At 55.0% G+C, this 27497-nt stretch overlaps 1 protein-coding gene across 1 annotated transcript; it reads left to right on the forward strand.

Moving 5' to 3' along the window:
* LOC102179663 (leukocyte immunoglobulin-like receptor subfamily A member 6) lies at window positions 3880-27152 on the forward strand. Its single transcript, XM_018063243.1, has 10 exons — window positions 3880-3897; window positions 4443-4581; window positions 6670-6803; window positions 6884-7066; window positions 20959-21061; window positions 23803-24087; window positions 24219-24521; window positions 24740-25036; window positions 25262-25564; window positions 26997-27152. Exons 1-10 carry the CDS (start codon window positions 3880-3882, stop codon window positions 27119-27121), a joined length of 1890 nt encoding a protein of 629 aa, XP_017918732.1. The 3' UTR covers window positions 27122-27152.

Here is a 27497-nt window from a genome sequence, read left to right on the forward strand (position 1 = left end):
CCACCGCAGCGGGAGGCCTGCCACCTGAGTCAGACAGTAGCCCCACTCACAGAAACCAGGGAAAGTCCACATGCTGCCACAAAGGCCTCACATAGCTAAAAAAGAACCAAGAACCCAGCTGCAGTGCAGGAGACACAGGAGACCCTGGTTCATCCCTGGGTTGGGAAGATCCCCTGGAGGAGGACATTGCAACCCACTCCAGTATTCTTACCTGGGAAATCTAATGGACAGAGGAGCCGGGCGGGCTGCAGTCCATGGGGTTGCAAAGAGTCGGACACAACTGAGCGACTTAGCACACACACAACCTAGTCATAGGTTCCAGGGGTTCGTGCCTGGACATCTTTAGACGTGCGTTCTGTCTACCCCAAGGACCTTCGGAGGGCAGTCCTGGGGGATCCTGGGGGACTGCCAAGCTGGAGAGCCTGGGAGGAGGGGCAGGAGGACAAGAGACCCCGGAGACCCTGACCCAGAGCAGAGGGAAGGGCAGTGAGCCCCACCAGAGCACAGGGGGCGCCTGCAGGGTCCCTGGGGGCCATGCCCAGCAGGGCCCTGTACTCGTTTAATGGTTTGCTCTATCTTGAACTATTAGTCCTTTTGAACAAGCGACCCCGCATCTTCCTTTGCCATGCACCCTGAAAACTATGTAGCTGGTTCTGATTGAAGTGGGAAGAACAGAGGCCCGAGATGAATCGGCTGCAAAGGGTGACACTGAGAGAGAAAAGGGGAGGAACTTGGACCAGAGCCCAGCAGCAACAGAGAATGAAACATGAGGAGTCTGTGTCCACACAGAGGAGGACACATATGTCCCCTCACTGCAGGCTCAGAAGCAGACCAAGGCTGATTTAAAAAAAAAAAAAAAATTCCACTGGATTTGGTAACAAGCCAGAGGCCATCGATGGTGGCCTGAGTGAGAACCGCCTGTGGGGGCTGAGTGGGTGGGAGCCAGCTTGCTGTGGGGGAGGGGAGGGAGACGGGGAGGAGGATTCGGGAATCCGAGGAAGGAAAGGGAAGGAAACAGGGTATCCAGAGGAAGAGGTGGGGGGTCAGAGAAGGAATTTTTTTTCTTTGCTTGGATGCATTTGCTGCTATTTCGTTTCTTTTTTCAAAAAAGTAATTTTTGGTCACATAAAGGGTACCTGAACACATCCTCCTTGAAAAAGAGAGAAGAACGCTAGCTAGTAAGGTTTTGAGAAGGAAATGGCAACCCACTCCACTCTTCTTGCCTGGAGAATCCCAGGGACAGAGGAGCCTAGTGAGCTGCCGTCTATGGGGATGCACAGAGTCAGACACGACTGAAGCGACTTAGCAGCAGCAGCAGTAAGGTTTTGAGAGAAGGCAATGGCACCCCACTCCAGTACTCTTGCCTGGAAAATCCCATGGATGGAGGAGCCTGGTAGGCTGCAGTCCATGGGGTCGCTAAGAGTCGGACATGACTGAGCAACTTCACTTTCACTTTTCCCTTCCATGCATTGGAGAAGGAAATGGCAACCCACTCCAGTGTTCTTGTCTGGAGAATCCCAGGGACGGGGTGGGGGTGGGGGGGCCTGGTGGGCTGCTGTCTATGGGGTCACACAGAGTCGGACACGACTGAAGTGACTTAGCGGCAGCAGCGGCAGCAGTAAGGTTTTGAGAAAGAAATGGCAACCCACTCCACTCTTCTTGCCTGCATGATCTTGTCCAGTCCAAGGCCATGAAATTAGTTTGAAGTATATACCTTCCAGGGGCTTCCGCGGTGGCTCAGATGGCAGAGTCTGCATGCAGTGAGAGAGACCCCTGGGTTTGATCCCTGGGTCAGGAAGATCCCCCTGGAGGAGGAAATGGCAATCCATTCCAGTCTTCTTGCCTAGAAAATCCCATGGATGGAGGAGCCTGGCAGGCTACAATCCATGGGGTGGCAACGAGTCAGACACGGCTGAGTGACTTCACTTTATACACCTTTCAAGGGGCTTCCCTGTTGGCTTAGTGGTAAAGAACCCACCTGCCAATTCAGGAGATGCAGGTTCGATCCCTGGGTCTGGAAGCTCCCCTGGAGAAGGAAACTGCAACCCACTCCAGTAGTCTTGCCTGGGAAATCGAAGGGTCAGACGAGCCTGGCGGGCCACAGTCCATGGGGTGGCAAAGAGTCGCCCACGACTGAGCGAGTAAACAACAACAACGCGCCATTCAGCTGGGTTGAGCTCCTGCGCATAGACCCATGGTTCGCAGTGGGAGCTACTGGCGTGTGGGCCTGGGCCATTGCTTGTGGTGGGGGCGGCCTGTGCACTGGGGGATGCTCGGCAGGGTCCCAGGGCTCCACCGCCGATGCTAGCAGCTCTCCCTCCCTGTGATTTAGACTCGTCACTGTTTCCAAATGGCCCCTGGGAGGAGGATAAAGGCTCTGCTTGAGAACAGCCAATCAACGTGGTGGTCTAAGTAAACACATTTTAAATACACAAAGGAGGGGCTTCCCTGGTGGTCCAGGGGCTAAGACTCCGTGCTCCCAATGCAGGGGGCCCCAGGTTCAATTCCTGGTCAGGGAACTAGATCGCACATGCTACAACCAAGACCCTGTGCAGCCAGAGACACAGCTGTAAACACACGCAAAGGGACTCTCACCAGGTGGCTCTGGGCCACCACTTCTTCCCCCACTTGGCAGTTTCTTTTGGAACTCATTCATGCAGATTTTATAAAGGGGTGGAACTTGTTTCAGCATCTTGAAGTACGTAACAACAACAAGAATAGCAGCTAATGCTCATGGAAGGGTTGGAATCGTTTAGGAGCAGTTCTAAGCTCTCTCCTTACATAATCTTAATCTTCGGAATAACTCTATGGGTGAGAGGAGGGTGGTATTACTATTCCCATTGGGTTTTCCGCTTTGTTTTGCCTTAGGAAACTTAGCTCATGCAGCTGTAAAGCTGTGTGGGTGGGATTTGAACTCAGGCAGGCTGACCCTGAGGAGAGACGGAAAATACAGGAGAGGAAGGTTCTATGATGGACAGGACCTCGGAGCTGGGGCGGGGGGCGGGGGCAGGGTGGGCAAAGATCTGTCCCACAGAACCTTCAGCACAAGCTGGACTCCAGGTGGCCAGGAGAAATACCAATAACCTCAGAGATGCAGATGACACCACCCTTATGGCAGAAAGTGAAGAGGAACTAAAGAGCCTCTTGATGAAAGTGAAAGAGGAGAGTGAAAAACTTGGCTTAAAACTCATCATTCAGAAAACTAAGATGGCATCTGGTCCCATCACATCATGGCAAATAGATGGGGAAATGGTGGAAACAGTGGCTGACTTTATTTTGGGGGGCTCTAAAATCACTGCAGATGGTGATTTCGGCCATGAAATTAGAAGACGCTTGCTTCTTGGAAGAAAAGCTATGACCAACCTAAACAGCATATTAAAAAGCAGAGACATTACTTTGCCAACAAACGTCCGTCTAGTCAAGTCTATGGTTTTGCCAGTGGTCATGTATGGATGTGAGAGTTGGACTGTGAAGAAAGCTGAGCACCGAAGCATTGATGCTTTTGAACTGTGGCGTTGGAGAAGACTCTTGAGAGTCCATTGGACTGCAAGGAGATCCAACCAGTCCATCCTAAAGGAAATCAGTCCTAGGTGTTCATTGGAAGGACTGATGCTGAAGCTGAAACTCCAATACTTTGGCCACCTGATGCGAAGAGCTGACTCATTTGAAAAGACCCTGATGTTGGAAAGATTGAAGGCAGGAGGAGAAGGGGATGACAGAGGATGAGATGGTTGGATGGCATCACCGACTCAATGGACATGAGTTTGGGTGGACTCTGGGAGTTGGTGATGGACAAGGAGGCCTGGCATGCTGCAGTTCAGGGGTCACAAAGAGTCGGACACAGCTGAGTGGCTGAACTGAACTGAACCTTCTGGAACGATGGGCATGTCCGGTACAGTAACCACATGTGGCTGTCAGCACTTGAACTGTAGCTAGTGGGGCCAGAACTAAAATTTTAATGGTATTTCATATTGATTCTACAAGGAAATCGCCACTGGGCCAGTGGTCCAGGTGTCAGGTAGTCCCGTCTAGGCACCTGAGGAGGGTTTAGCTCCCCAGCGGGGGCTCTGCTTGGAAAGCAGGAGGGAGGGTGGAGGGGCGGCTGCAGCCTGGACTAGTAGGCGGGGGGTGCTCGTGGGGCTCTGCCCTGCTGGTCCCAGCCTGGGTGCCGAGGTTCAGCTGTGCTGGGAAGGGAAGGTAAGCTGGTTCAGATCTGAAAGTGTCAGTCGCCCAGTCGTGTCCAACTCTTTTCCACCCCCGTGGACTGTAGCACGCCAGGCTCCTCTGTCCGTGGGATTCTCCAGGCAGGAACACTGGAGGGGGTAGTCATTCCCTTCTCCAGGGGATCTTCCCGACCCAGGGGTCGATCTGCAGGACATCTACAGAACACTTTGCTGTGCGCAGGCTCTGTCCCAAGCCTGCTCCCATGCTCTCTCATTTAGGCCTTGAACCAACCTACAAGGCAGGTGCTGTGCATTAGGTCCACTGAACAGACGAGGAAACTGAGTCAGCCTGGCAGCGCCCCTACCAAGGCCGGCAGCGCGGTGACCTACACCGGAAGTGCGGTGACCTACCCCGGAAGTGCGGAATTTCCCCTGGTGCTCAAGGATGCGAGCAGAGGATGCTGATGATCTGGGGAGTGACCCAGGTTTCGCGTTTTGCCATCAGGAAGTATTTCCAAGAACCAAAACGACTTTGAAAGAGCCTCCTTCTAGAAGCAGAGCGGGAATGGAGGGAGCCAGGGAGGGTAGGTGAGACTGAGCAAGGGAGGGAGGGAGAGACAGAAAGAGAAATCCGGACAGAGGCGGAAGAGGGAGACAGGATCGCGTCCACTGTCCGCAGGTGGAGCCCTAGGGCTGAGGCCAGCCTCCGGAGCTCCCCACTCCTTCCAGCTGCGTGCCCTCAGGGCCGCCTGCAATCCCCCAACACCCCTCCCCCCTCCCTACAGTTTAGAAGCTGTTTTGTTTCTTTGGTTTGGATACACCCGCTGCTATTTTTGTTTCCTTTTTGTAAATGTACTTTTCAGTTACATAAATGATACTCCCTCCTTATAAAGACAGAAAGGAAGGATTCTGGGGTGGTGGTGGAGAATCCGCACCACACAGATTGTGAGACCTTAGTTCCCCCAGCAGGGACTGAACCTAGACCCTCGGCAGTGACAGCGCAGAGCCCTAACTAGTGGACCGCTTGGGAATCCCCTGTCCCTGTAAAGGTAGAAAGGAAAAATAACCCTAAGCAATAAGGTTTTGATGACCTCATCCAATCCAATTCTCATGAAACTGGTGTGGGGTATACACCTTCCAGGTTTGTGTTGGTCTCTTACAAACACACAGACCAGCCTTTCCACACCCGGAGCTATTGGCATTTGGGGCCGGGTCATTCTTCGTGGGGTGTAGGGTCCTGTGCACTGTGGGACGCTCAGCTCAGCCCTAGGGCTCCGCCCACTGGATGCCAGAGCTCCTCCTCCCCGTGGTTTGGATAAGACAATATTTCCAAATGACTGTCTGCAGTTCCCGCCTCCTGGCTGCAATGCCAGCAGGAAAAGCTCCTAGGATCCACTGCAGGGTCCATGAAGGAAAGGAGTATCTGGGCACAATTGGCAAAGGTGAGAAAATAGAGAAGGGCTGAGAGGTAATTTGTGCAAACCTCTGGTCAAACTGCCATGAGCCCTGGTCTTCCATCTGGGGTGGGGGTGGGGGATTCCTAAGGTTCTTCCTGCCTTGCTGCTAAATGTGGGCAGGTGGGACCACACATTGGTGTCAGACGGCCTTGATCGGAGCCCCAGTTTCCTAGGCAAGTCACTTTTCAGCTTGTAGCTTTAGTTTCTTCATCAGTTTCAGAGGTCTAAGGACACTCACAGAAACCCTAAGAATAATTCGTAAAAGCAGCACTCATTACCAAGCAGAAGTAGTTTTTCAGACTGTGTCTAGGTGCTTGGTGATGACGGTGATGGTAATAGCAGTGATAACAGCCCACTTTCTTGAATGCATGTTAAGTACGTGCCAGTCATTTCACTCCACGCATCACATGTAAAGCATTTAGTTTCTCACGGAAGCCCTACAGAGCAGGTCCTGGCATTATCTTCACTTGACAGGTGACAAACTAGTGGCATGACTGTGTCTAAGTCACAAAGTTAATAAAAGGCAGTTGTTGTTCAGTTGCTAAGTCGTTTCTGACTCTTTGTGACCCCCATGGACTGCAGCACGCCAGGCCTCCCTGTCCATCACTAACTCCCGGGGTTTACTCAAACTCATGTCCATCGAGTCGGTGACGCCATCCAACTATTTCATCCTCTGTCACCCCCTTCTCCTCCTGCCTTCAATCTTTCCCAGCATCAGGGTCTTTTCCAGTGAGTCAGCTCTTTGCATCAGGCGGTCAAAGTATTGGAGCTTCAGCATCAGTCAGAATTCTGATACGATCCCAGGACGCCTTCCTCCAGATCCTGCCTCTTAGCTAAACTGCCTGCCTCCTATGAGAGAATATAATAGTCTCTGACCATCTGCTTCCCATTAAGCAGACACCGTTGTTACTGCCATTTCACAGGAAAGCAAAGTGAGCCTCAGGGAAGCACAAAGACATTCCCAAGGACTAGAGCTAGCAAGAGGCAGAGCTAGGTTTTGAAACCTACTTTGGTGTGAGCCCAGTCTGTTATCTTTGGGCCACCCCTAGATATCTGGTATGCTGACCCTGGTCTGGTAGAAGACAGTTCTGAGGGGGTAGAGGAAAACGAACATCACACGACCCTCTGGCTGCTCAGCGGTGGTGACGCTGAGCGCGGCGCCAGCGCCATGAGCTTCTGCACTGTACTCCTCTTCGGGGTGCACGATCATGAAAGGAATTTGAGTCACTGTCGACTACTAATACCCTCCTGGTGTTTGTCCAGTTTACCCGCATGCTCTGGTTGGGTGCTCTGTTTAACTCCTGCGTGGAGACCACACAAGAGGACCACGGATGGGGCTCAGCTGATGAAAACTGGCCGACCGAGACAGCAGGAAATGGTGGAGGCTGCCTTGCCTTCATTGACTCTGACCGTGGTGCTGAAACAGGACTCAACCGTCGAATCCCGGTCAGCACCGCGGACAGCAGCCGCAGAGCCTGCCTTCCCTGGGGCTGGGTCCTGGCTGGTCAAAGAGGGAGGGTGTCCAGATACAGGTAGGGGGGTATGCGGGCCACCCAGAGGAGGCGCCAGAACTGTTCAGGAGGGAGGGAAGCTCAATAACGCAGAACATGAGGAGCAGACTGACCACATAGTACTGCCATCAGAAGGCAACTCCTTGGACTTCCTGCTGGTCCCGTGGATAAGAATCCGCCTGCCAGTGCGGGGGACGTGGGCTCGGTCCCTGGCCCCGGGGGAGATTCTACCTGCCCCGGGGGAGATTCTACCTGCCCCGGAGCAAATAAAGCCTGTACGCCACAACTACTGAGGCCACGCGCCCTAGAGCTTGTGCTCCACAACAAGAGAAGCCGCTGCAGTGAGAAGTCCACACAAGGCAATGAACAGCAGCCCCCACCTCCACGCCTGGCTCAGCTCCCTGAGCCTGGTCTCACCTGGACATCACGGGGGCCTGGACGCTGAGCCCCAGCATCAGTGGTGGGGGGCGCACAGATCCGACCTTGCTGGGCTGCTGGGAATGGGTTTCTGGAGACGGGGGAGACAAACCCCTTCAGGGGAACCTGTGTCTTGTCCCCCAGACAAGGGTCAGAATGTCCGGCTCCTCCAGGCCGAGTGCCCCCCGTGGTGAGGTCCACCCTTCACTGGGCGAGTCACAAAGTCCAGGGGACCCCTGACCAAGGCTGGATGGTGCCTCAGGGCACCTTTGGGGGGAGGCCATCCCAGTCCTGTGTGTGGTCAGCCCCCAGGGTGTCATGGAGTTGGGGTCCATTCAAGCACACTCTGACCCCCCACCCCCAGAGGAGGTCACCATGAAGAGTCTGGGCAGTGATGTGGGGCACAGCTCTGGGAGGTGCAGAGGGTGTGACCCCCACACGATGGAGCAGGGGGCTCCGCCTTGTCTGGCCCCAGCCCCTTTTCTCAGGAATCTCGGTGTTGTCCCGGGTTGAGTGAAGGCCATGAGTGGCCTGCGGTCGGATGCTCAGGATGGAGAGGCGCCAGGCTGAGTGGGACAGACCCTGGTCAGCCCCTACACAGCACCAGTCCTTCTCCTGTCCCCCCCCCCCGCCCCATCACAGGACCCCCTGGAGGCGTCAGCTCCCCCACCACTCAGTGCTGCTCCTCTGCTGGTGAGTAGCTGACCCCCGCCTGGAGGGGTGTCTGGGGGGCGGTCTGTGCTGGGATCAGGGCGCAGCCCTCTCCCGGTCTTGGCTCAGGGACTGTGAGAGCGCAGCACGGGGCTGGGAGCCTCAGGGCAGCGGGGTGTCTCTGACACTCATAAGGATCCCGGGAACAGCACCCACCTGGCTAGATGACCCTGCACCGGGCGCCTGATGGCAGTAATGCCAGGACGGCCCATTGTGGGCGGCCCTTCCCGGACCTTCTCAGAGCCTCCGCCCCTTTTCCTATGCAGAAAGGAGCTTACAGGTTCTCGTCCAAAAGGACAGGGATTGGAAGGGAGGAACCAGCCTAGGGCAGCCAGACTGGACCCCAGACTCAGGGGTTTGGCCGCAGCTCCGCACCGCCCCCTTGTGGTCAGGGTCACGGCGGGCCCGGCTCCGCGCTGAGAGAGGGACGGGGAGCTGGCACAGGAGAGGGAAGGGACCGCTGATGGTTATGCCTGAGCAGCCTAGAAGGGAAGCCACTCTTGCAGAAGCCTAAAGTGGATTTTGAGAGGGTTTCCCTGTGGAATCATTCCTTTCTGGAAAGTCATTTAGTCAATTCTGCCACAGGCAAGAACTAGAGTCCTGAGACCCGCCATCAACTTCTAGGAGATTCAGTATCCATGTGGTCCCTCCCACAGTCAACTAGCTCCTTGGAGAGAAGGCGTAGCACCTGTTTCCAGAGACGCAGCTTTGGTGCTTGGCTGTTTCCCGAGACCCAGTTATGTTGTTACAGTTGCTCAGCTGATTTCAGGCGTGTTCTGTGAATCCTCCACTGCCCGCAGAGATGCGTTTTCATTGTCTTCTGAGCTGACTCTGCAAACCTTCCTAGAGTGCGGGTGGTGATCTTGAATCTGGGCTGCATGCATGCAGCTCATAGCTGACACCCAGTTTTCTGGATCACACTCCACCTTGTTCATCAGTCAGTGTTCTCACAGGTCCAAGAGCGTCAGCCCCGCATGTGGCGCTGGGTACACAGGCTCTAGGTCCCAGTCTCTGCTCCACCGTCCCCCAAAACTCAGTGAGGGAAACAAGACAAAAACAAGACAGTCAGTGTTTTCTGACCCCAGAGTGTCTGAGGGGACTTGTGTCTGGGTGAAGGCGCAGAGCTGCCCGGCCTGCACACAGCTCCCATCCCCCACACGCACAGGCCATGAAGGCACGCACACACACACAGACTTACACACGTGCACACACTGTGCACACGCATACACGCATGCAGACACCCACACGCGTGGGCACGGTGGCCTGGCCGAGGGAGTTGGTGAGGCCATGACTGCACAGGGAGGGCCCCTCGGGCTTTAGGTCCACCCCGAGGAACCGGCAGGCCCCCGTCTCCCATCCCACCCCAGTTCATCCCCACTGGACGCCATGCATTCCCCAGGCACGAGAGGGCCCAGCAGCTGTAGGACACTGTCCTTGACCTGACCGTCACCCCTCACTGGGCTAATGCCCGTCAGATTTGGGATTGGAGGCCATTCATCCCAACAAGCGTACAGCTGCTGCTGTAACAAATTACCACTCACATAGCAGCACCAAACAGCACAGCTTATTTCCCTACAGTTCAGGAAGCCAGACGTCAGATCAGTTACCCGGGGCTGAAACCCGGGGTGGGCAGGGCTGTGTTCCTTCTGGAGGCTCCACGGGAGGCTCCGTTCCTTTACCTTGTGCAGCGTCTGGGCCCATTTGCACTCCTTGGCTCGCGGCCCCTTCCTCCACCTTCGGATCCTGCCTCTACCTTGTGCAGCGTCTGGGGGCCATCCTCACTCCTTAGCTCGTGGCCCCTTCCTCCAGCTTCGGATCCTCCCTCTGACTAGGACTCCTGCTTCTGCGGTCACGTCTCACCTCCTCACTCTCTGACCCACCTGCTTCTCTTATAAGAACTCTGGTGATTACACTGGGTCCACCTAGATATCCAAGCTCATCTCCCCTTTGCAAGAGCCTTAACAGCCACACCTGCAAAGACCCCTTTTGCACCTAAGGTAACACAGCAGCTGGTTCCTGTCTACCTGAGTGGGTGTCCATCTGCAGCACCACCTCCGTTCGTGGGCTCCTCTGGGCTTGAATGCCTCACTCTGAATCCTACGCACCTCCTTGCAGGGCTGTTTCCTTCTGTCTCCACTAGCTGGCGAAATAACGAATTCTTCAGAGTCTATTTCCTGTGTCCTAGAACCTCTGTGTCAGAGGAGGTCGGGTAGGAAGCAGTGGAGACTAGAAACACCCCCACCGTGTGACCCCCAGGTGCCCACAGGGACAGGTGGCCCCTGTGCGACAGGACTGTGGCTGCCCACAGCACCGTGTCCTCCCTTCCTGGGCTCCCAGTGAGATGATCTCCCAGCCTCCTTGCAGTTATGCGTGTCCTGGGATGGCGTTCACAGTGAGCAGGATGCATGGAGCTGCTTCCAGGCCTGGGCCCAAACCCTCCCTCACAAGATCCCCTCTGTTGGTCATTCTGCCGATGGGTGCGGATGCCCTGGGCGACCTTGGTGGCACACACTGAGCGTGGCGCCTGGCTGCTGGGATGACAGAGGAGTAGAGCTCCCGGTGCCTCTTGTATTAGTCCCGTTTCAGGTTTCTGTAAAGTTGATGCTTTAACATGTGTGATACCTGTACAGTAAAAATGAATTGAAAATGGAGTTGGGAAGCCCCGAGGTGGCGCTCTTTCACCATGGCTCTCTGCTGCAGCTTACCTTACATTGCTGGGTAGAAGGATGGTTACTTTACAATCCAGCAGAAAAACGAAGATTTTTTTTCCTTCTTGTCCAGCAACAGCCACCAATGAGAACGAGTCACAGCACAGCCAATGAAAAATAGGCCGGCCTGGCCAACGAGAAGCAGTTCAGCCAATGGGAAACAGCCACAGCCCAGCCAATGAGAAACAGGGAATTTCAGCCTATGAGACACAGTGACTGTCCAGCCAATGAGAAACAGCCACAGATGAGCTAATAAGAAACAGCCGTCCCAGCCCAGCCAATGAAAAAGAGGGAAATTTCAGCCAATGAGACATGGTGAATGTCCCACCAATGAGAAACATCCACCGTTCAGTTCAGTTGCTCAGTCTAGCCGACTCTTTGCGACCCTATGGACTACAGCATGCCAGGCCCCCCTGTCCATCACCAACTCTCAGAGCTTGCTCAAAACTCATGTCCGTCCAGTCGGTGATGCCATCCAACCATCTCATCCTCTGTTGTCACCTTCTCCTGCCTTCAATCTTTCAATCTTCAATCAGCAACAGGGTCTTTTCAAATGAGTCAGTTCTTCGCAGCAGTTGGCCAAAGTATTGGAGTTTCAGCTTCAGCATCAGTCATTCCAATGAACATTCAGGACTGATTTCCTTTAGGATGGACTGGTTGGATCTCTTTGCAGTCCAGGGGACTCTCAAGACACCGCAGTTCAAAAGCATAAATTCTTCAGCACTCAGCTTTCTTTATAGTCCAACTCTCACATCCATATATGACTACTGGAAAAGCCATAACTTTGACTAGACAGACCTTTGATAGCAAAGTAATGTCTCTGCTTTTTAATATGCTGTCTAGATTAGTCAAAACTTTTCTTCCAAGGAGCAAGCGTCTTAATTTCATGGCTGCAATCACCATCTACAGTGATTTTGGAGCCCCCCCCAAATAAAGTCTCTCACTGTTTCCATTGTTTCCACATCTATTTGCCATGAAGTGATGGGACCAGATGCCATGATCTAAGTTTTTTGAATGTTGAGTTTTAAGCCAATTTTTTTTCACTCTCCACTTTCACCAGGAGGCTCTTTAGTTCTTCTTCGCTTTCTACCATAAGGGTGGTGTCATCTGCATATCTGAGGTTATTGATATTTCTCCCAGCAATCTTGATTCCAGCTTGTGCTTCTTCCAGCCAAGCATTTTGCGTGATGTACTCTGCATATAAGTTAAATAAGCAGGGTGGCAATATACAGACTTGAAGTACTCCTTTCCCAATTTGGAAACAGCCACAGCCCAGGCAATAAGAAACAGTGAAAATTCAGCTAATAAGAAATAGCCACAGATGAGCCAATCAGAAGCAGCAAAAGTTTAGCCAATGAGAAACAGCACAATCCAGCCAATGAGATACAGGCACAGACCAGACAGTGAGAAAGCCACAGATGAGCCAATCAGAAATAGCAAAATTTTAGCCAATGAGAAACAGCCACAGGCCAGCCAATCAGAAACAGTCACAGATGAGCCAATCAGAAACAGCAAAATTTTAGCCAATGAGAAACAGCCACAGGCCAGCCAATCAGAAACAGTCACAGATGAGCCAGTCAGAAACAGCAAAATTTTAGCCAGTGAGTAACATCCACAGTTCAGCCAATGAGATACAGCCACAGACCAGCCAGTCAGAAACAGCCGCAGCTGAGCCAATCAGAAGCAGCAAAATTGTAGCCAGTGAGAAACAGCTACAGATGAGCCAATCAGAAATACTGAAATTTTAGCCAATCAGCAATGGCCACAGTCCAGCCAATGAGAAACAGTCACAGACGAGCCAATCAGAAGCAGCCAAATTTTAGCCAATGAGAAAGTCACAGACGAGCCAATCAGAAACAGCAAAATTTTAGCCAATGAGAAACAGGCACAGGCCAGCCAATCAGAAATAGTCACAGATGAGCCAGTCAGAAGCAGCAAAATTGCAGCCAATGAGAATCAGCCACAGTACAGCCAATGAGACACAGCCACAGATGAGCCAATCAGAAACAGCAAAATTTTAGTCAGTGAGTAACATCCACAGTTCAGCCAATGAGATACAGCCACAGACCAGCCAGTCAGAAACAGCCACAGCTGAGCCAATCAGAAGCAGCAAAATTGTAGCCAATGAGAAACAGCTACAGATGAGCCAATCAGAAACACTGAAATTTTAGCCAATCAGCAACAGCCACAGTCCAGCCAATGAGAAATCATCCCACCTGCAAAGCTTGCTTTTCTCTAACAGATTTGCATTTAAAGCACATCCCTTCAAGGATCTTCATTTTTTCTGTATAAAGCAACATTCCTCTCCATTGCTCTCTGGACTTGACGCTGGTTTGCCACAGGTTGAATGTCCTGAATTGCAATTCCTCGGCCGCTCCTAAACTCATTTTGCCCGCAAATAACTGGACCTTTAATTTTAGGGTTCAAACTGGACACACCTTTTTCTGGATGAGCCAATAATATGTCCGAGTCACTTGCTCTGGCCTCCTGCCTCCCTCTTCCTCCCCCGCCCGCTACCCCCCACCCGCTTCTTAGCAGGAATCCGCTTCCTGGTGCTCTTATCAGACTGTTGTCGTTTAGTTGCAAAGTCGTGTTAGACTCTTTCGCAGCTCCATGGGATGTAGCCCGCCAGGTCCCTCTGTCCATGGGATTTCCCTGGCAGGAATACTGGAGTGACTTGACATTGCCTTCTCCAGGGGACCTTGCCAGCCCAAGAATTGAACCCGAGTCTCCTGCATTGGCAGAGAGATTCTTTACCACCGAGCCAAGCAATTATCCAACACAAAACAGACAATCCAGAGTCCACACCCCCATCACCTCTTTTATGGGCCTCCACAGTCTGGGCCACTATCCACCTGCCCTTGACACTTGGGGGCCAGGTACAGGCCAACGAGGGACACCTCCTCCACCCTACAACCCGCTGAAATCATTAAACCAGCCAATCCCAAGCTGCTTACCTTTTTTTGTCCATTCCTTCTTGTGGCAACCACAATAAAGTCTCTTGCCCACATTCCCCTCTCACTCCATCTCCTTTCTGTCCCTGGAGCATCCTCACTTGACCCTGGTGGGTGGCATCCATGCCCCCTCTTCTTGGGAACTGTGAGTTACAAAATACCTTTTCAACAGCCAGGCATCTCCTGATGGCTCCCTCACTATCCCTCACGTTTAAAAAATACACAGCATTTTAAATCATCACCGTGCTGAGCTGGAATCAGCTTCACCTGTTTACTGGGAGAGGAACTAATTCCTATCAAGAGGCCTTAGACTTTGGGGGTCTATTGGCTGTAATAATTACACAGCTGAAACACACATTCCGACCGTGAGAACGGGTAAGGGGTGACCTGGCCTTGGGTGTGCAGAAAGCAGACCCCCGTCTCTGCCCGAGTCAGAGCTTCATCTTCCGTTCCCCGTGCACGATGTCAGCCCGCCCAGCGCTCTCTGAATCCCCCACCTGGGAACTTCATACCTTTCTCCCTGAACCCTACTCCCACCCACACTGCCATCACAGACACATGGACGGACCTCGCGTCCGTGTTCCAGGAACAGACCCCCTCCTTCCTCTCCTGGGTCTCCGTGCTCTTTCCTAACATCACTTCCCACAGATTCAGGTCCGGCCACAATTGCCCACTTGATCACTTCGCATCACTGCTGAAGTAACAGGGCTTCTAGACGAGGCGGCTCCATGCTGTCTCAACAAAGAAACACTTGGGGTCCACACGACCACGGCCCTGGAGTGGGACCAGCGGTGCCGCCAAGGATGCAGGGTCACTGGCAGCCCCTCGCCCGGAGACCTCCGATCCCACGCGTGGTCACTGTCCTGCTTATTGTGCAGTCAGACCTGCGGTTCCCACTCAGTGCCAATGGGAACATCACCCCCAAAGCCCCCTAGGGCCCAGCAGAGTTCAGTTCGCAATTTTTGTGTCTTTTATTATTTTTAATAGATACATAAATAATCCAGCCTACCAATGCAGGAGGCTCAGGAGACTCCCATTGGATCCCTGGGAGGGAAAGATCCCCTGGAGGAGGGCATAGCAACCCACTCCGGTATTCTTGCCTGGAAAAATCCACAGAAAGAGGAGCTTGGGGGATACTGTCCATGGGGTCGCAGAGTCGGACATGAATGAACACACACGAGAAACCAGCGTGCCTGTTGCAGATCTGGTATTTTTAAATGTCCTTATACGTCTGAAGCATATTTTAATAATTCATCCTAGATTCAGCAAGCTCCTACGATGGCTATGTTAGTTCTGCACAAACATTGGCACATTTAACCCTGGCAGGAACCCTCCACAGAATGTCCTACCCTCTTCTCCCCTTTTCTGCAAGAACCAGGGACTGAAGCGTTAGATGACTTGCCCAAGGTCGGCCAGCTCTGAGTGTCGGGGCCACAGACCCACAAGGACACCTGACGCCCTGCCCTGACCTCAGGGCGGGCTGTGTCTCACCAGCCAGGAGGTTACTGTCCTGGCTCGAGGAGGGTGCCCAGCCCCCAAATCATTATTAGTCCTGATCTTTCATTTCTTATTTACACTCGAGGTTAGTTCCTGCCGAGACCTGCGTCCTAACTCGGTCGTCTTCATCTTCGTTTCCTCCGGTTCCATTCTTCCGCTCGGTTTCTCTGTTTTATTCTCCGTCTGCCTCTCTCTGTGTTCCTCTCTGTCTCTGTCTGTTATTTTCCCAGTATTACCGTATTATTCAGGACTCTCTGGGATGTTCAGGTCATCACACGGTTGTATGGGGATTTCTGAGAGGAGGCCATCACGGCAACAGACTGTCTGGGTTCAGGAGGTGGAGAGTCTGCCCCAGGACCTGCTGCAAACCCAGGAGAGTGGCTGACAGCATCAGCGTGGGAGTGTGACAGCATCAGTGTGAGTGTGTGACTGTGTCAGTGTGCGTGTGTGACAGCATCAGCATGCATGTGTGACAGCCTCAGTGTGTGTGTGTGTGACAGCGTCAGCGTGCGTGTGATAGCATCAGCGTGGGTGTGTGACAGCGTCAGTGTGCGTGCATTACAGCATCAGCGTGCGTGTGTGACAGCATCACCGTGTGTGACAGCATCAGCGTGGGTGTGTGACAGCGTCAGCGTGAGTGTGATAGCATCAGCGTGGGTGTGTGACAGCAGCTGTGTGTGTGTGTGTGACAGCGTCAGCGTGCGTGTGTGACAGCCTCAGTGTGTGTGTGTGTGTGTGACAGCGTTAGCGTGCGTGTGTGACAGCGTCAGCGTGAGTGTGATAGCATCAGCGTGGGTGTGTGACAGCAGCTGTGTGTGTGTGTGTGTGACAGCATCAGCATGCGTGTGTGACAGCCTCAGTGTGTGTGTGTGTGTGACAGCGTCAGCGTGCGTGTGTGACAGCCTCAGTGTGTGTGTGTGTGTGACAGCGTCAGCGTGCGTGTGATAGCATCAGCGTGGGTGTGTGACAGCGTCAGTGTGCGTGCATTACAGCATCAGCGTGGGTGTGTGACAGCATCAGTGTGGGTGTGAAGGCCGAGACTGGGAGGGCGGCGGTGTCAGTCCCAGCCTGGGGCTTGGGAGGCGGGAACCAGGGGCTCTGAGTCTGAGGGCTGAGGATGCCCACATTGTGAGGGTGGACCCCTTCTCTCAGCCACTAAACCCAGCTCATCTCTTCCAGAGTGTCCTTCGCAGACACGCCCAGAAACACTGTTTTACCAGCTCTCAGCCCAGGCAGGTTGACACATAAATTAACGATCACAGTTAGAATGGTGCATTTCCCCCAAAACCTGGCCTGACCCTGACCCCAGGCGGACAGGCGGACAGGTGGGCACTTAGCAGAGGGAAGCGTGGAGGGCTGGCATTCCTGGAGGCGTTCCTGAACAGTCTATGCTCATGGGCTGGGAAATTAATATTGTTGAAATGCCTATATTACCCAAGGCAATCTGCAGATTCAGTGCAATCCCTATTGAAATACCAATGGGATTTTTCACAAATGAGATGAACAATTCTAACATGTCTATGGAAACACACAAGACCCCTAATGGTGAAAAAAAAAAAACAACACAATAACTGAGAAAGAAGACTAGCACTGGGGGGACTGTACACTCTGATTTAAACTATACTACAAAGCTGCGGTGACTGGATCAGTATGGTAGTGGCACAAAAACATACCACAGCCACAAGTCACTGCGGTGCATGAAAATGTGCCCCGTCGGGGGGATGTAACCTGGGACAGCCACTGTGGAAAGCAGCACGGAGGCTCCTCGAAGTATTAACATAGAGCTGCCACGTGACCCAGTCAAGGCCCATTCTGGCATTTACCCAAAGAAAACAAAAACACTAATTCACAAGGATATATGCATGGCGAAGCTCAATGCGTCATTATTTCAATAGTCAGGATATGAAAACAGCTAACTGAGCATTCAGCAGACGAATGGACGCAGGAGATGCGGTGCGTGTCTGAGGCTCTTGCGCTCGTTTCCTGTGAGAAATGACCCTTTATCCCCATATAGTCCTTGTTTTCTATAACTGGCGTTTCTCTGGTGGCTCAGCTGGTAAAGAATCAGCCTGGAATGTGGGAGACCTGCTTTGATCCCAGGATTGGGAAGATCCCCTGGAGAAGGGAACAGCTATCCACTTCAGTATTCTGGCCTGGAGAATTCCATGGACTACAGTCCATGGGGTCGCAGAGAGTCGCACACGGCTGAGCAACTACGCACAAACTCTGGTATCAGCTTCATGTTATTCCATCAGGAGGAGCTCAGACAGGTTCTTCCACTGTTTCTATGACCAAGTAACAATCTTTTATACATGTGTGTGTGTGCGTGTGTAAATCTTGGCATTTGTAACATTCGTGGACCTAGAGGGCATTACGCTAAGGGAAATAAGTCAGACAGAAAAACAAATTACTGTATGATCTCATATATGGAGTCTAAAACACAAAACAAAGAAAACAGTCTGAGAGAGACTCATAGAAACAGAGAGCGAGTGGGCGGCTGCGGGAAGGAAGGGGACTGGAGGGGCGAAACACTGAGGGGACAAACGTCCGGTTATCAATAAGTCACAAGCCCATGACCACAGCATGAGGAACGGGCCGGCAATGTAATAAGTCTGTGTGGGGCGGATGGTCACCAGACTCACGGCGCTCACCATTTCAGACCACATGCAAGTGCAGAATCCTTGCAAGCTGGACCTGAAACTAGCATAACTTGCGCACCAGATATATTTCAATAAGATAAGAGAAACGAGGAGACTTCCTGGAGGTCCAGTGGTTACAGCTCTGCGCTTCCACTTCCGGGGGGGGCGGAGCTTTGGCTCTCTGGTTGGGGAACTAAGATCCCCACACGCCATGTGGCCGAAAAAGAGTGAACCTCCACTAGAACATGAATATTCACAACAAACACATCTGACAAAAAAGTCACATGCCTAATAAGAAAAAGAGAAAGCGTCCAGTTACTTAGTAAAAAAAAAAAATAATGATAATAATAAAGTTAGTTAGCCCCAGTTTTTAAATGAGAAAATGATTCAAATAGACATTTCACAAAAATAAAATTAATAGACAAATGGCCAAGGACGGATGGAAATTTTCACAAGTTCATTAGTTACCAGAGACATGCAAAGTAAAACCACAAAGGTACCACCACCCCTCACAGCGAGGCAAAAATAAGAAGGTGGGAAAGCAGAGGGGCGGGTGAGGATGTGGGGTAACTAGAATGCTCAGAGTGTGAACTGACGCCATCACTTCGAAACATATTCAGAAGTACCTACTAGGACTGAATAAATGCACGGCACAACACACAGCAATTACACCCCGAGGTTTATTCCAACAGAAAGGCACATATACGCTCATCACTGGACATGAATTAAGACAGTCAAAGCAACACTTTCCATCCTAACGTAAACTGGAAGCTAAGCAAATGCCTCTTTACACTAGGGGGGATGTGCACATGGTAGTGATTCACACAATAAAATACTCCACAGCACCCAGAGTGTCAGACAAATCTTAAAATATTCGGTTGAGCAGAGGAAGACACACACACACACACACACACACACACACACACACACACACAAACAGGCTGCAGAGACTATTCGCTTTATGCCAACGGTTCCTCGTATTGAAAATGGAAAACCCTGAAATCCTCCTCTGAGTGTTTAATATTGCGATGTATGTTACATTCCCTGGAGGTGTCAAGTGCATTAAAAATACCTTATCCCATGGGTTCTCTGCCCCTTTCCCCGGGGGCGCAGAGATAAAGAGATAAAGAACCAAAACACGCAAATTTAACCCATGCTGTTGAAGTCAGCAAAGTCATTACCATTGGACAGAAGTTTCTGGAAAACGTGAGTGCTCAATTTGTGAAAATTCACCAAACTGTGCATTCAACATGTGCAATAAAAGTCAACACACACAGAGAAACACATCAGCGAAAAACTGCTGAAAAGCCCAAAGACAGAATCTTAAGAGCAGGGAAAGACATGTAATTTTCAGAGGAGCAGCAAGAGGAGGCTCAGTTTATCTGAACAGAAGCAATTATGCCGTATTTAATGTGCTGAAAAAGCTAACTGCCAACCTAGAACTCCAGGACACAGGAAACATCCATCCTTCAAAACTGGAACTGAAATGAAGACATTTCGGTGGGCAGTGAGAAACTATCCATCGCCAACAGACGGCCAGGCTTTCTCAGCCCCAAACCACATCCTCTCCACTCCCCTTCCCCATCCAGGGTTGGAACACAGCCCCTTGGATAGAATGAGGCTTCTGTTAATAGGAAGACTGAGCACCGGCTGCTGTGTAGCCCGCCATCACAGTCTGGCAGAGCTCCTCCCGGGAGAAGCAGCTGTTCCCTGGCCTCGGGGACAGAGGACAAGGGGTTCCACGACAGGGCTCCTGTCCTGCAGGCTCCATGTGCACACACGCCCTCCCACCCCCCAGCCCTGCTCTCATTTCAGCTCCCAGCTGGGGGCCCCACCGGGTCCCAAGCCCAGGCCCAGGTCCCAAGGTCTGTCTCCCCATCACTCAGCTCTGGGATTTTGTGTGTGCTCCCCGGCCAGCCCCGCCTCCCCCGGTTCCAGCGCCCCCGGGGAAAGGGGCAGAGAACCCATGGGATAAGGTATTTTTAATGCACTTGACACCTCCAGGGAATGTAACATACATCGCAATATTAAACACTCAGAGGAGGATTTCAGGGTTTTCCATTTTCAATACGAGGAACCGTTGGCATAAAGCGATGTAACTCCTTGCTGAAGAACAGAGTTGGGACTGACGGTCAAGTCGGTGTTCTGGGCGGAGAATGGGGCTCCCCCCTCGGGGTGCACCCAGAGAGCAGTGGGAGCCCAGGGGGAGGAACAGCTGGGAGCCGGCCCTGCGGGCGGGAGGGCACTCTTCCCCTTTGTGTGAGGCTGTTGGTTGGAAACTGCCCCATAAAGGCCCGGGGCACATCCCTTCTCCCGCGCGGGCTGCAGGCTCCATCCCTCAGTACCGACTCCAGGGCGTGCTGGGACAGGGCTGGGCCATGACGCCCGGACCCTCCACTCTCCTGAGCCTGGGTGAGTCTGGGGGTGCCGGGCCGGATTCCAGGGGCAGAGGGGCTCTGCTCAGCCCTGACTCCAGCCCAGGAGACCCCGGAGTCCTGGGGGTGCAACGTGGTTCCCTCTCCATCCCCGGGGCTGCGCCCTCAGCTTTGGCCCAGACCCAAGTGATGGGGAAGGTTCGGTCCTGGACGAGGGCTGGGTGTGGGGTGCGTGCAGACTGAGTTGGGCCGGCCTGGAGGAGAGGGTAGGGTTGTCTGAGATTACTTCAGAGCGAGGAGAGAGCTTGCACTCAGATGTAATACTGGGGGACTTGAGGAGGAGTTTGGGAAATCATGGGAAGACACCTGCCCACCCCACGGCTCCTCGAGGGCCCCGGGACTGCAGCCCGTGAGGATACCGTCAGGCGGGTGTCTTCTTACTAGAGCTTCTCTTCCAGCACTCTGTCTGGCCCAGAGGGCCTGCACCCAGCAGGGTGAGTCTCCCCCAAACCCCCATCTCCCCAAGACGGACCTCGATGAGAGCAGAGCGGACCCGGGGGCCTTATACCTCGGGCCTATAAGCCAGGGCCTATACCCCGAGCTGCTAACAGCCCCAGTGCGGGACCCAGGCCCGGGTCTCCCCTGTCCCCCCTCTGCCCTCGATGACCCCGCGGGGACAACCTGACCCTCAGGACCGGGCTGAGCCCACCAGCTCGCACCCCCATGAGCCCAGACCGCCCCCCGCAGCCGTGCAGAGAACAGCGCTTGCTGAGGACCAGGCCGGCTGTCTCCTCCAGCCTCCCCTGCACACTCCCCTGTGAAGCGGCCGGCCGCTCCCTGGGTTTTCTTTCACTTTCTGAATCTCGACACCTAGCCCGGCCCTCCCCACCGTGACTCCTGAGCCCTGCCCCTCAGCCTGGGGAGCATCCTCCTTGTCTGCTCTCAGCTCAGGAACCCCCTCCCTCTGACCCCCAGAGGGCAGCTCGGCCTCCCGCTGTCCCCCTCCCCGAGATTCCCACGCTCACCCCGAGGGCGCGCGTCACCGCCCATACCCGGGCATTCGCACAACTGTCTGTGAATGTGTGTCGTCCCTCTGGACTGTCAGCCCCAAGGGGCAGGCGCCGGGGTGTTTCCCGTATTTGTGGAGCCAGAGGCACATGGAGGCCTCAGTAAATGGATGGACGGGACCTAGATGTGGTGGAAAGAAAGAGGGAGGGGGTGAGGGGGTGAGGGGGTGAGTGAGGAGTGAGCTCTGCCTGCCCCTGCCTCTGTGGGGACTTCGCTAACTGAGGCCAACTTCCTGCTTCAGGGCTGCAATCCCTCCTGACCCCCCAAACCCCCCAGAGCGCCCCTGCCTAGTTGAGACACGTGGGGTTTCCAGAAGCCTCAGTGACAAGGACACGGAAATACACTGGGATGGAGGAAGAGAATACTGAGAAAACCCAGGGATGGTCTCTGCAGACTCACCCTGGACACAGCGACCCTCACCCGCCAGGGAATGCGGGACCAGACCTGTGCTCCCGCTCCTCCACAAACACACACACACACTCATACACATACATACGCACACACACGTGCACACGTGCACACACACACCCACATATACACATGCACATACACACATACCCACACACCCCTGCACACACACACACACACACACTCATGCACAGACACGCACACACATACACACACATACCTGCCCACATACACACACACCCACACATATACACATGCACATACACACACACCCCTGCACACACACACACTCATACACATACATACGCACACACACGTGCACATGTGCACACACACCCACATATACACATGCACATACACACACACCCCTGCACACACACACACTCATACACATACATACGCACACACACATGTGCACACGTGCACACACACCCACATATACACATGCACATACACACATACCCACACACCCCTGCACACACATGCACCCATGCACATACACATGTGCACACAAATATACAGACACACCTGCACACACACACCTGCACACACACACCCCTGCACACACACACACACTCATACACACACATGCACCCACATTTACACATGCACACCACACACACACCTACATACACACCCACCCAAATACACACACACATATACACATACACACCTGCCTACATACACGCAGACACATGTGCACACATGTGCGCGCGCACCCACACACACACCCCTGCACACACATGCACCCATGCATATACACACATACACATGTGCACACACATATACAGACACACCCACATATACACCTGCACACACACACCTGCACACACACACCTGCACACACACACACCTGCCCACATACACACACACATGCACCCACATATACACATACACAATACACATGTGCACACACATATATAGACACACCCACATATACACCTGCACACACACACCTGCACACACACACCCACCCAAATACACACACACACACATACACATACACACCTGCCTACATACATGCACACACATGTGCACACATGTGCGTGCACACCCACACACACACCCCTGCACACACACACACACTCATGCACAGACACGCACACACATACACACACATACCTGCCCACATACACACACACCCACACATGTATATACCTGCACACACACACGTATGCACACACCCCCACATACGCACACACATGTACACACCCCCACACACACACCTGCACATACACCTACCCCCCACACACAACCTCTCCCAGCACAGGCAGCGGACCTTCCCTCCAGACCCAGCGCAGGTCACTCCCCCCACTCAGAGCCCTGCTTTCCTTGTCCCAGGAACGACCCGGGCATCCCCCACTGTGTCCGCCTGCCCCTCTCTCTGGAGTGGCCGTGGGCAGGGAGGGAGCCGCCCCCAGCTTCTCTGTCACCTCGGTGTCATCCTGAGCAAGCTGTGACCGAGCCTCAGGGTCCTTACGTCAGTGGGGAGGCTAACTGCAGGGGCGGGGATTCAGCTGCCCCTGGGACGGGTGGGGCTTGGGGATGTCCACTGTGGGGGCGATGGGGGCGTCCCAAACTGGATGGGGCCAGGGCTGCACAACATTGCAAGTTTCCAAAAAGAAAAAGAAGCGAGAGAGTGGCGCTGTGTGGTGATTCTCCACTGCTGCTGCGGCTGCTAAGTCGCTTCAGTCGTGTCCGACTCTGTGCGACCTCACAGACGGCAGCCCACCAGGCGCCCCCGTCCCTGGGATTCTCCAGGCAAGAGTACCGGAGCGGGGTGCCGTTGCCTTCTCCGGATTCTCCAAAATGTGAGAATTGTGTTGTGTCGTGATTCTCCGCTAAGATGAGAGCCGGGACCTGGGGGGGGGACGCCTGGCCCATTTCCTTCCAGGGACCCTCCCCAAACGCACCATCTGGGCTGAGCCAGCCTCTGTGGTCCCCTGGGGGAGCCCCGTGACCATCTGGTGCCGGGGGACCCTGGAGGCCCAGGAGTTCCATCTGGATAAAGAGGGAACCTCAGTCCCCTGGGACAGACAGAAACCCCCGGGGCCCGGGGACAAGGCCAGGTTCTCCATCCAACACATGGGACAGGACCACGAAGGGAGCTATCGGTGCTACTACGGAACCCCCACTAACTGGTCAGAGTGCAGTGACCCCCTGGAGCTGGTGGTGACAGGTGAGGGACACTCGGGGGCATCGGGCTCTGCCCTCGGGAGGGGGTCTGCTCTCAGGGGGTGTCCCTCTCCCAGCCCAGCCCTGGGGGGGAGGGGGGAGCCCCACGGACCCAGCTGCCTCCTTCTCTCCTAGGACCCTCTGGCAAACCCAGCCTCTCAGCCCTGCCGAGCCCTGTGGTGACCTCGGGAGGGAACGTGACCCTCCAGTGTGGCTCTCGTCAGGGATTTAACAGATTCCTCCTGACCAAGGAAGGAGAAGACGAGGTCTCTTGGACCCTGGATGGAGAGCGACGCCCCGACGGGCAGACCCAGGCCCTGTTCCCCGTGGGCCCCGTGAACCCCGGACATGGGTGGACGTTCAGATGCTACAGCTTTTACAGGGACAGCCCCTGGATGTGGTTGGCCCCCAGCAACCCCCTGGAGCTCCTGGTCCCAGGTGAGGAAGTCCCGTCCTGACCGCATGCATTTGAGCAGACAAGACAACGTACTGGGGTCTCTGCTCCCAGGGGAGCTGCTGTGAGAGGGTGGGGGGAGGAGCGTGGGGCTCACAGGACAGACACACAGAGTGAGAGACAGCAAGGCCTGAGGGTGGGCCGGGAGAGGGGGGTCCACGTGGGAAGCGCTCCCTACAACCCAGGGGATGTCTCTCCCCAGGGCTGTCTGGGAAGCCCTCCCTCCTGACCCCGCAGGGCCCTGTTGTCACCTCTGGACAGAACCTGACCCTCCAGTGTTGCTCTGACATCAGCTATGCCAGATTCGCTCTGTCCAAGAAGGGGGGACAGGACCTCCCCCAGCGCCCTGCCCGGAGGCCCCAGGCAGGGCTCTCTCAGGCTGACTTCCCCCTGGGCCCTGTGGGCACCATCCACGGGGGCCGGTACAGATGCTACGGTGGACATGGCCTCTCCTCCGAGTGGTCGGCCCCCAGCGAGCCCCTGGAGCTGCTGGTGGCAGGTGAGGGGCCAGCGGGTCAGTCGGGGACCAGACTCTACACAGGCCCCACTGGGGAGCCCCAGGGGTGATGCTGGGACCAGGGGGAGGGGTCACAGGGAGGGACAGAGAGACAGGGTGGGGGAGGGGAGAGACTTGGAGAGACAGAGACAGTGCTGAGGGGCCAGAGAGGCCCGCGGAGTCTCGCTCAGAACCCGCCCGGTGCCCGCACCCCCTTGCCCTCTGCAGGACCGCTCAGAGACAGTCCCTCCCTCTCGGTGCAGCCCGGCCCCAAGGTGGCCCCGGGGGAGAGCGTGACCCTGCTGTGTCAGTCAGGAGATAGGACGGACACTTTCCTTCTGTCCAAGGAGGGGGCAGCCCATCGCCCCCTGCGTCTGCGCTCCCAGGACCAAGACGGGCAGTACCAGGCCGAGTTCTCCTTGAGCCCTGTGACCTCAGCCCACGGGGGCACCTACAGGTGCTACCGCTCACTCAGCACAGATCCCTACCTGCTGTCCCAGCCCAGTGAGCCCCTGGCCCTCCTGGTCTCAGGTGAGGCCCAGTCTGTCCTTCTGACTCAGCAGCTCGGGGCTCTGTGCCCTGGGAACCCCAGGTGGTCGTGGTCTCAGGTGAGGCCCAGTGGTCCGCTCTGAAGGAGCCCCCCTTTCTAGGGTGGGAGTTGGGGGCTCCACAGAGAGTCAAGGAGGGTCACACAGATGGGGACCCAGGCTTCAGAGGGACGGAGGGAAACACTCCCCCACACCCTTTCCCACATCCTGTCACCGGACTTCTTGGGGGGTGGGGGGAGAAGGCAGAGAGCCAGGGGCAGCCGCGGGGCCGTTTCGGAGACACGCTGAGCAGAGTGGGTTCCAGGCAGCTGCAGCCCCTCCCCAGGCACAGGGGTCATCCAGAATCCTCTGGGGACGCCAGCCCCCTGACAGGGGCTAAACGTAACAGCTCCTGAAACAAGGGGGTCTCTGTAAAGTGAGTGGACACCTGGCCCCAGGCCTGCCCCTGGGTCCTTGGCTGATCTGATGGACTCTGCTTCTAGTACCAGCTCACCTGGTGTCCTGGAGCCAGTCTGGAAGTTGGGCAGAGAAGCGGGGCAATTGCAGCCTCCAGGGGCTCTGAGGCTAATGGATGAAGGGTCAGGGGTCATGGGGTGCGAGATGCTGGGGCTCAGCCTGGTGTGGGGAGCAGCAGGGTTGAGGAGGGGAGAAGCAGCCCCACCCTCACCCCCTTCCTGATTCCGCAGTAGGTTCAGAGGATCAGCCCGCACCTCAGTGGAGTCAAAACTGCAAGGTAAGAGTGAGGCTCTTGAGGAGGTGGTGGCGGGTCCGGGGCGGAGCAGGGATGGATATGCCCCTGGTTCAGGCACCTCTGGAGACTCTGATGTGGACTCCCTCACCCTCACCACACCCCTGTGCAGGCCTCAGTTTCTCCCAGTGTAAAAGGAGAGACCCGTGGCCCAGATCTTAGGTTTCTTCAGTTCTGACATGGGTGTGACCCCCATCGGGTGAGGAGCACAGGGAGCCCAAGTGACTGTGGGGCCTGTCGCCTCCGCTGCAGCATGGAGGGGGCCGGGGGGGAGGACCCAGAGGCCTCTCCACCAGCCCGCCCCTCCCCCCACCCCCGCTGAGGTGGGGGAGGGGAGGGGACAAGGGAGGACCCTCAGCTCCAGCTGAGACCCTCGGACAGCCCCCTGCAGGTGAGGGGCCTCAGGAGCAGGAAGCTGCTGTCCTCCTGGGGGCCAGCTCAGGAGGAGCTCGGGGCGCCCATGGCCCTGGTTCCAGTCCTGGCTCCACCCGCTCCAGGCTGGGCGACTTGGGGGCCCGTGATCTCCCCCTCTGGGCCTCAGGCTCCTCGTCTGTAAACGGGTGGGATGGGCTGGAGATGGACGCACAGACCCCAGCACGAGTGCTCACACAGCAGGTGCCCGGTTAAGCGGCACCCCTGGCTCACTTGGGCGTCTCTGGTGCCCCAGGCCTCACGTGGTACCTGAGTGTCCTCATCGGGGTCTCGGTGACCTTCGTCCTGCTGCTCCTCGTCCTCCTCTTCCTCTTCCTCCGACACCGGGGTCAGGACAGACGCAGGAAGTCAGGTGAGTAGGGAACGGGGTGACTGGGTCCCTGGAGGCCGGGGTCTTCAGGCTCCACTCAAACGAAACCTAACAGATGGGAAGGTCAGCTTAGAAAACATTGTCCAGAGACTGATACTCGAAAACTCAGAAAGGAAACACCCACTGTCAGCTCACGTGCACTCATTTAAGCCATTTCCCTCCTCAGTGTCTCGAACACAAAACACGCACCACGAGCCCAGGCTGCCTTCTCTCCTCCTGAATCCCACGTGGAGGGCGGGGGTCACCACATCCCCGGGGCCGAGCCTCTGTCCCTCTGAGGCTCTCGGAACCCCGCCCAGCGGTGCCCCTGCTCTGCCGCAGATGCTGCCGTGAGCGACGCCCACTCTGAGGTGGGGCTGCAGCTGG

This window comes from Capra hircus, chromosome 18 (assembly GCF_001704415.2).
Source record: "Capra hircus breed San Clemente chromosome 18, ASM170441v1, whole genome shotgun sequence".
NCBI classification, from domain to species: domain Eukaryota; kingdom Metazoa; phylum Chordata; class Mammalia; order Artiodactyla; family Bovidae; genus Capra; species Capra hircus.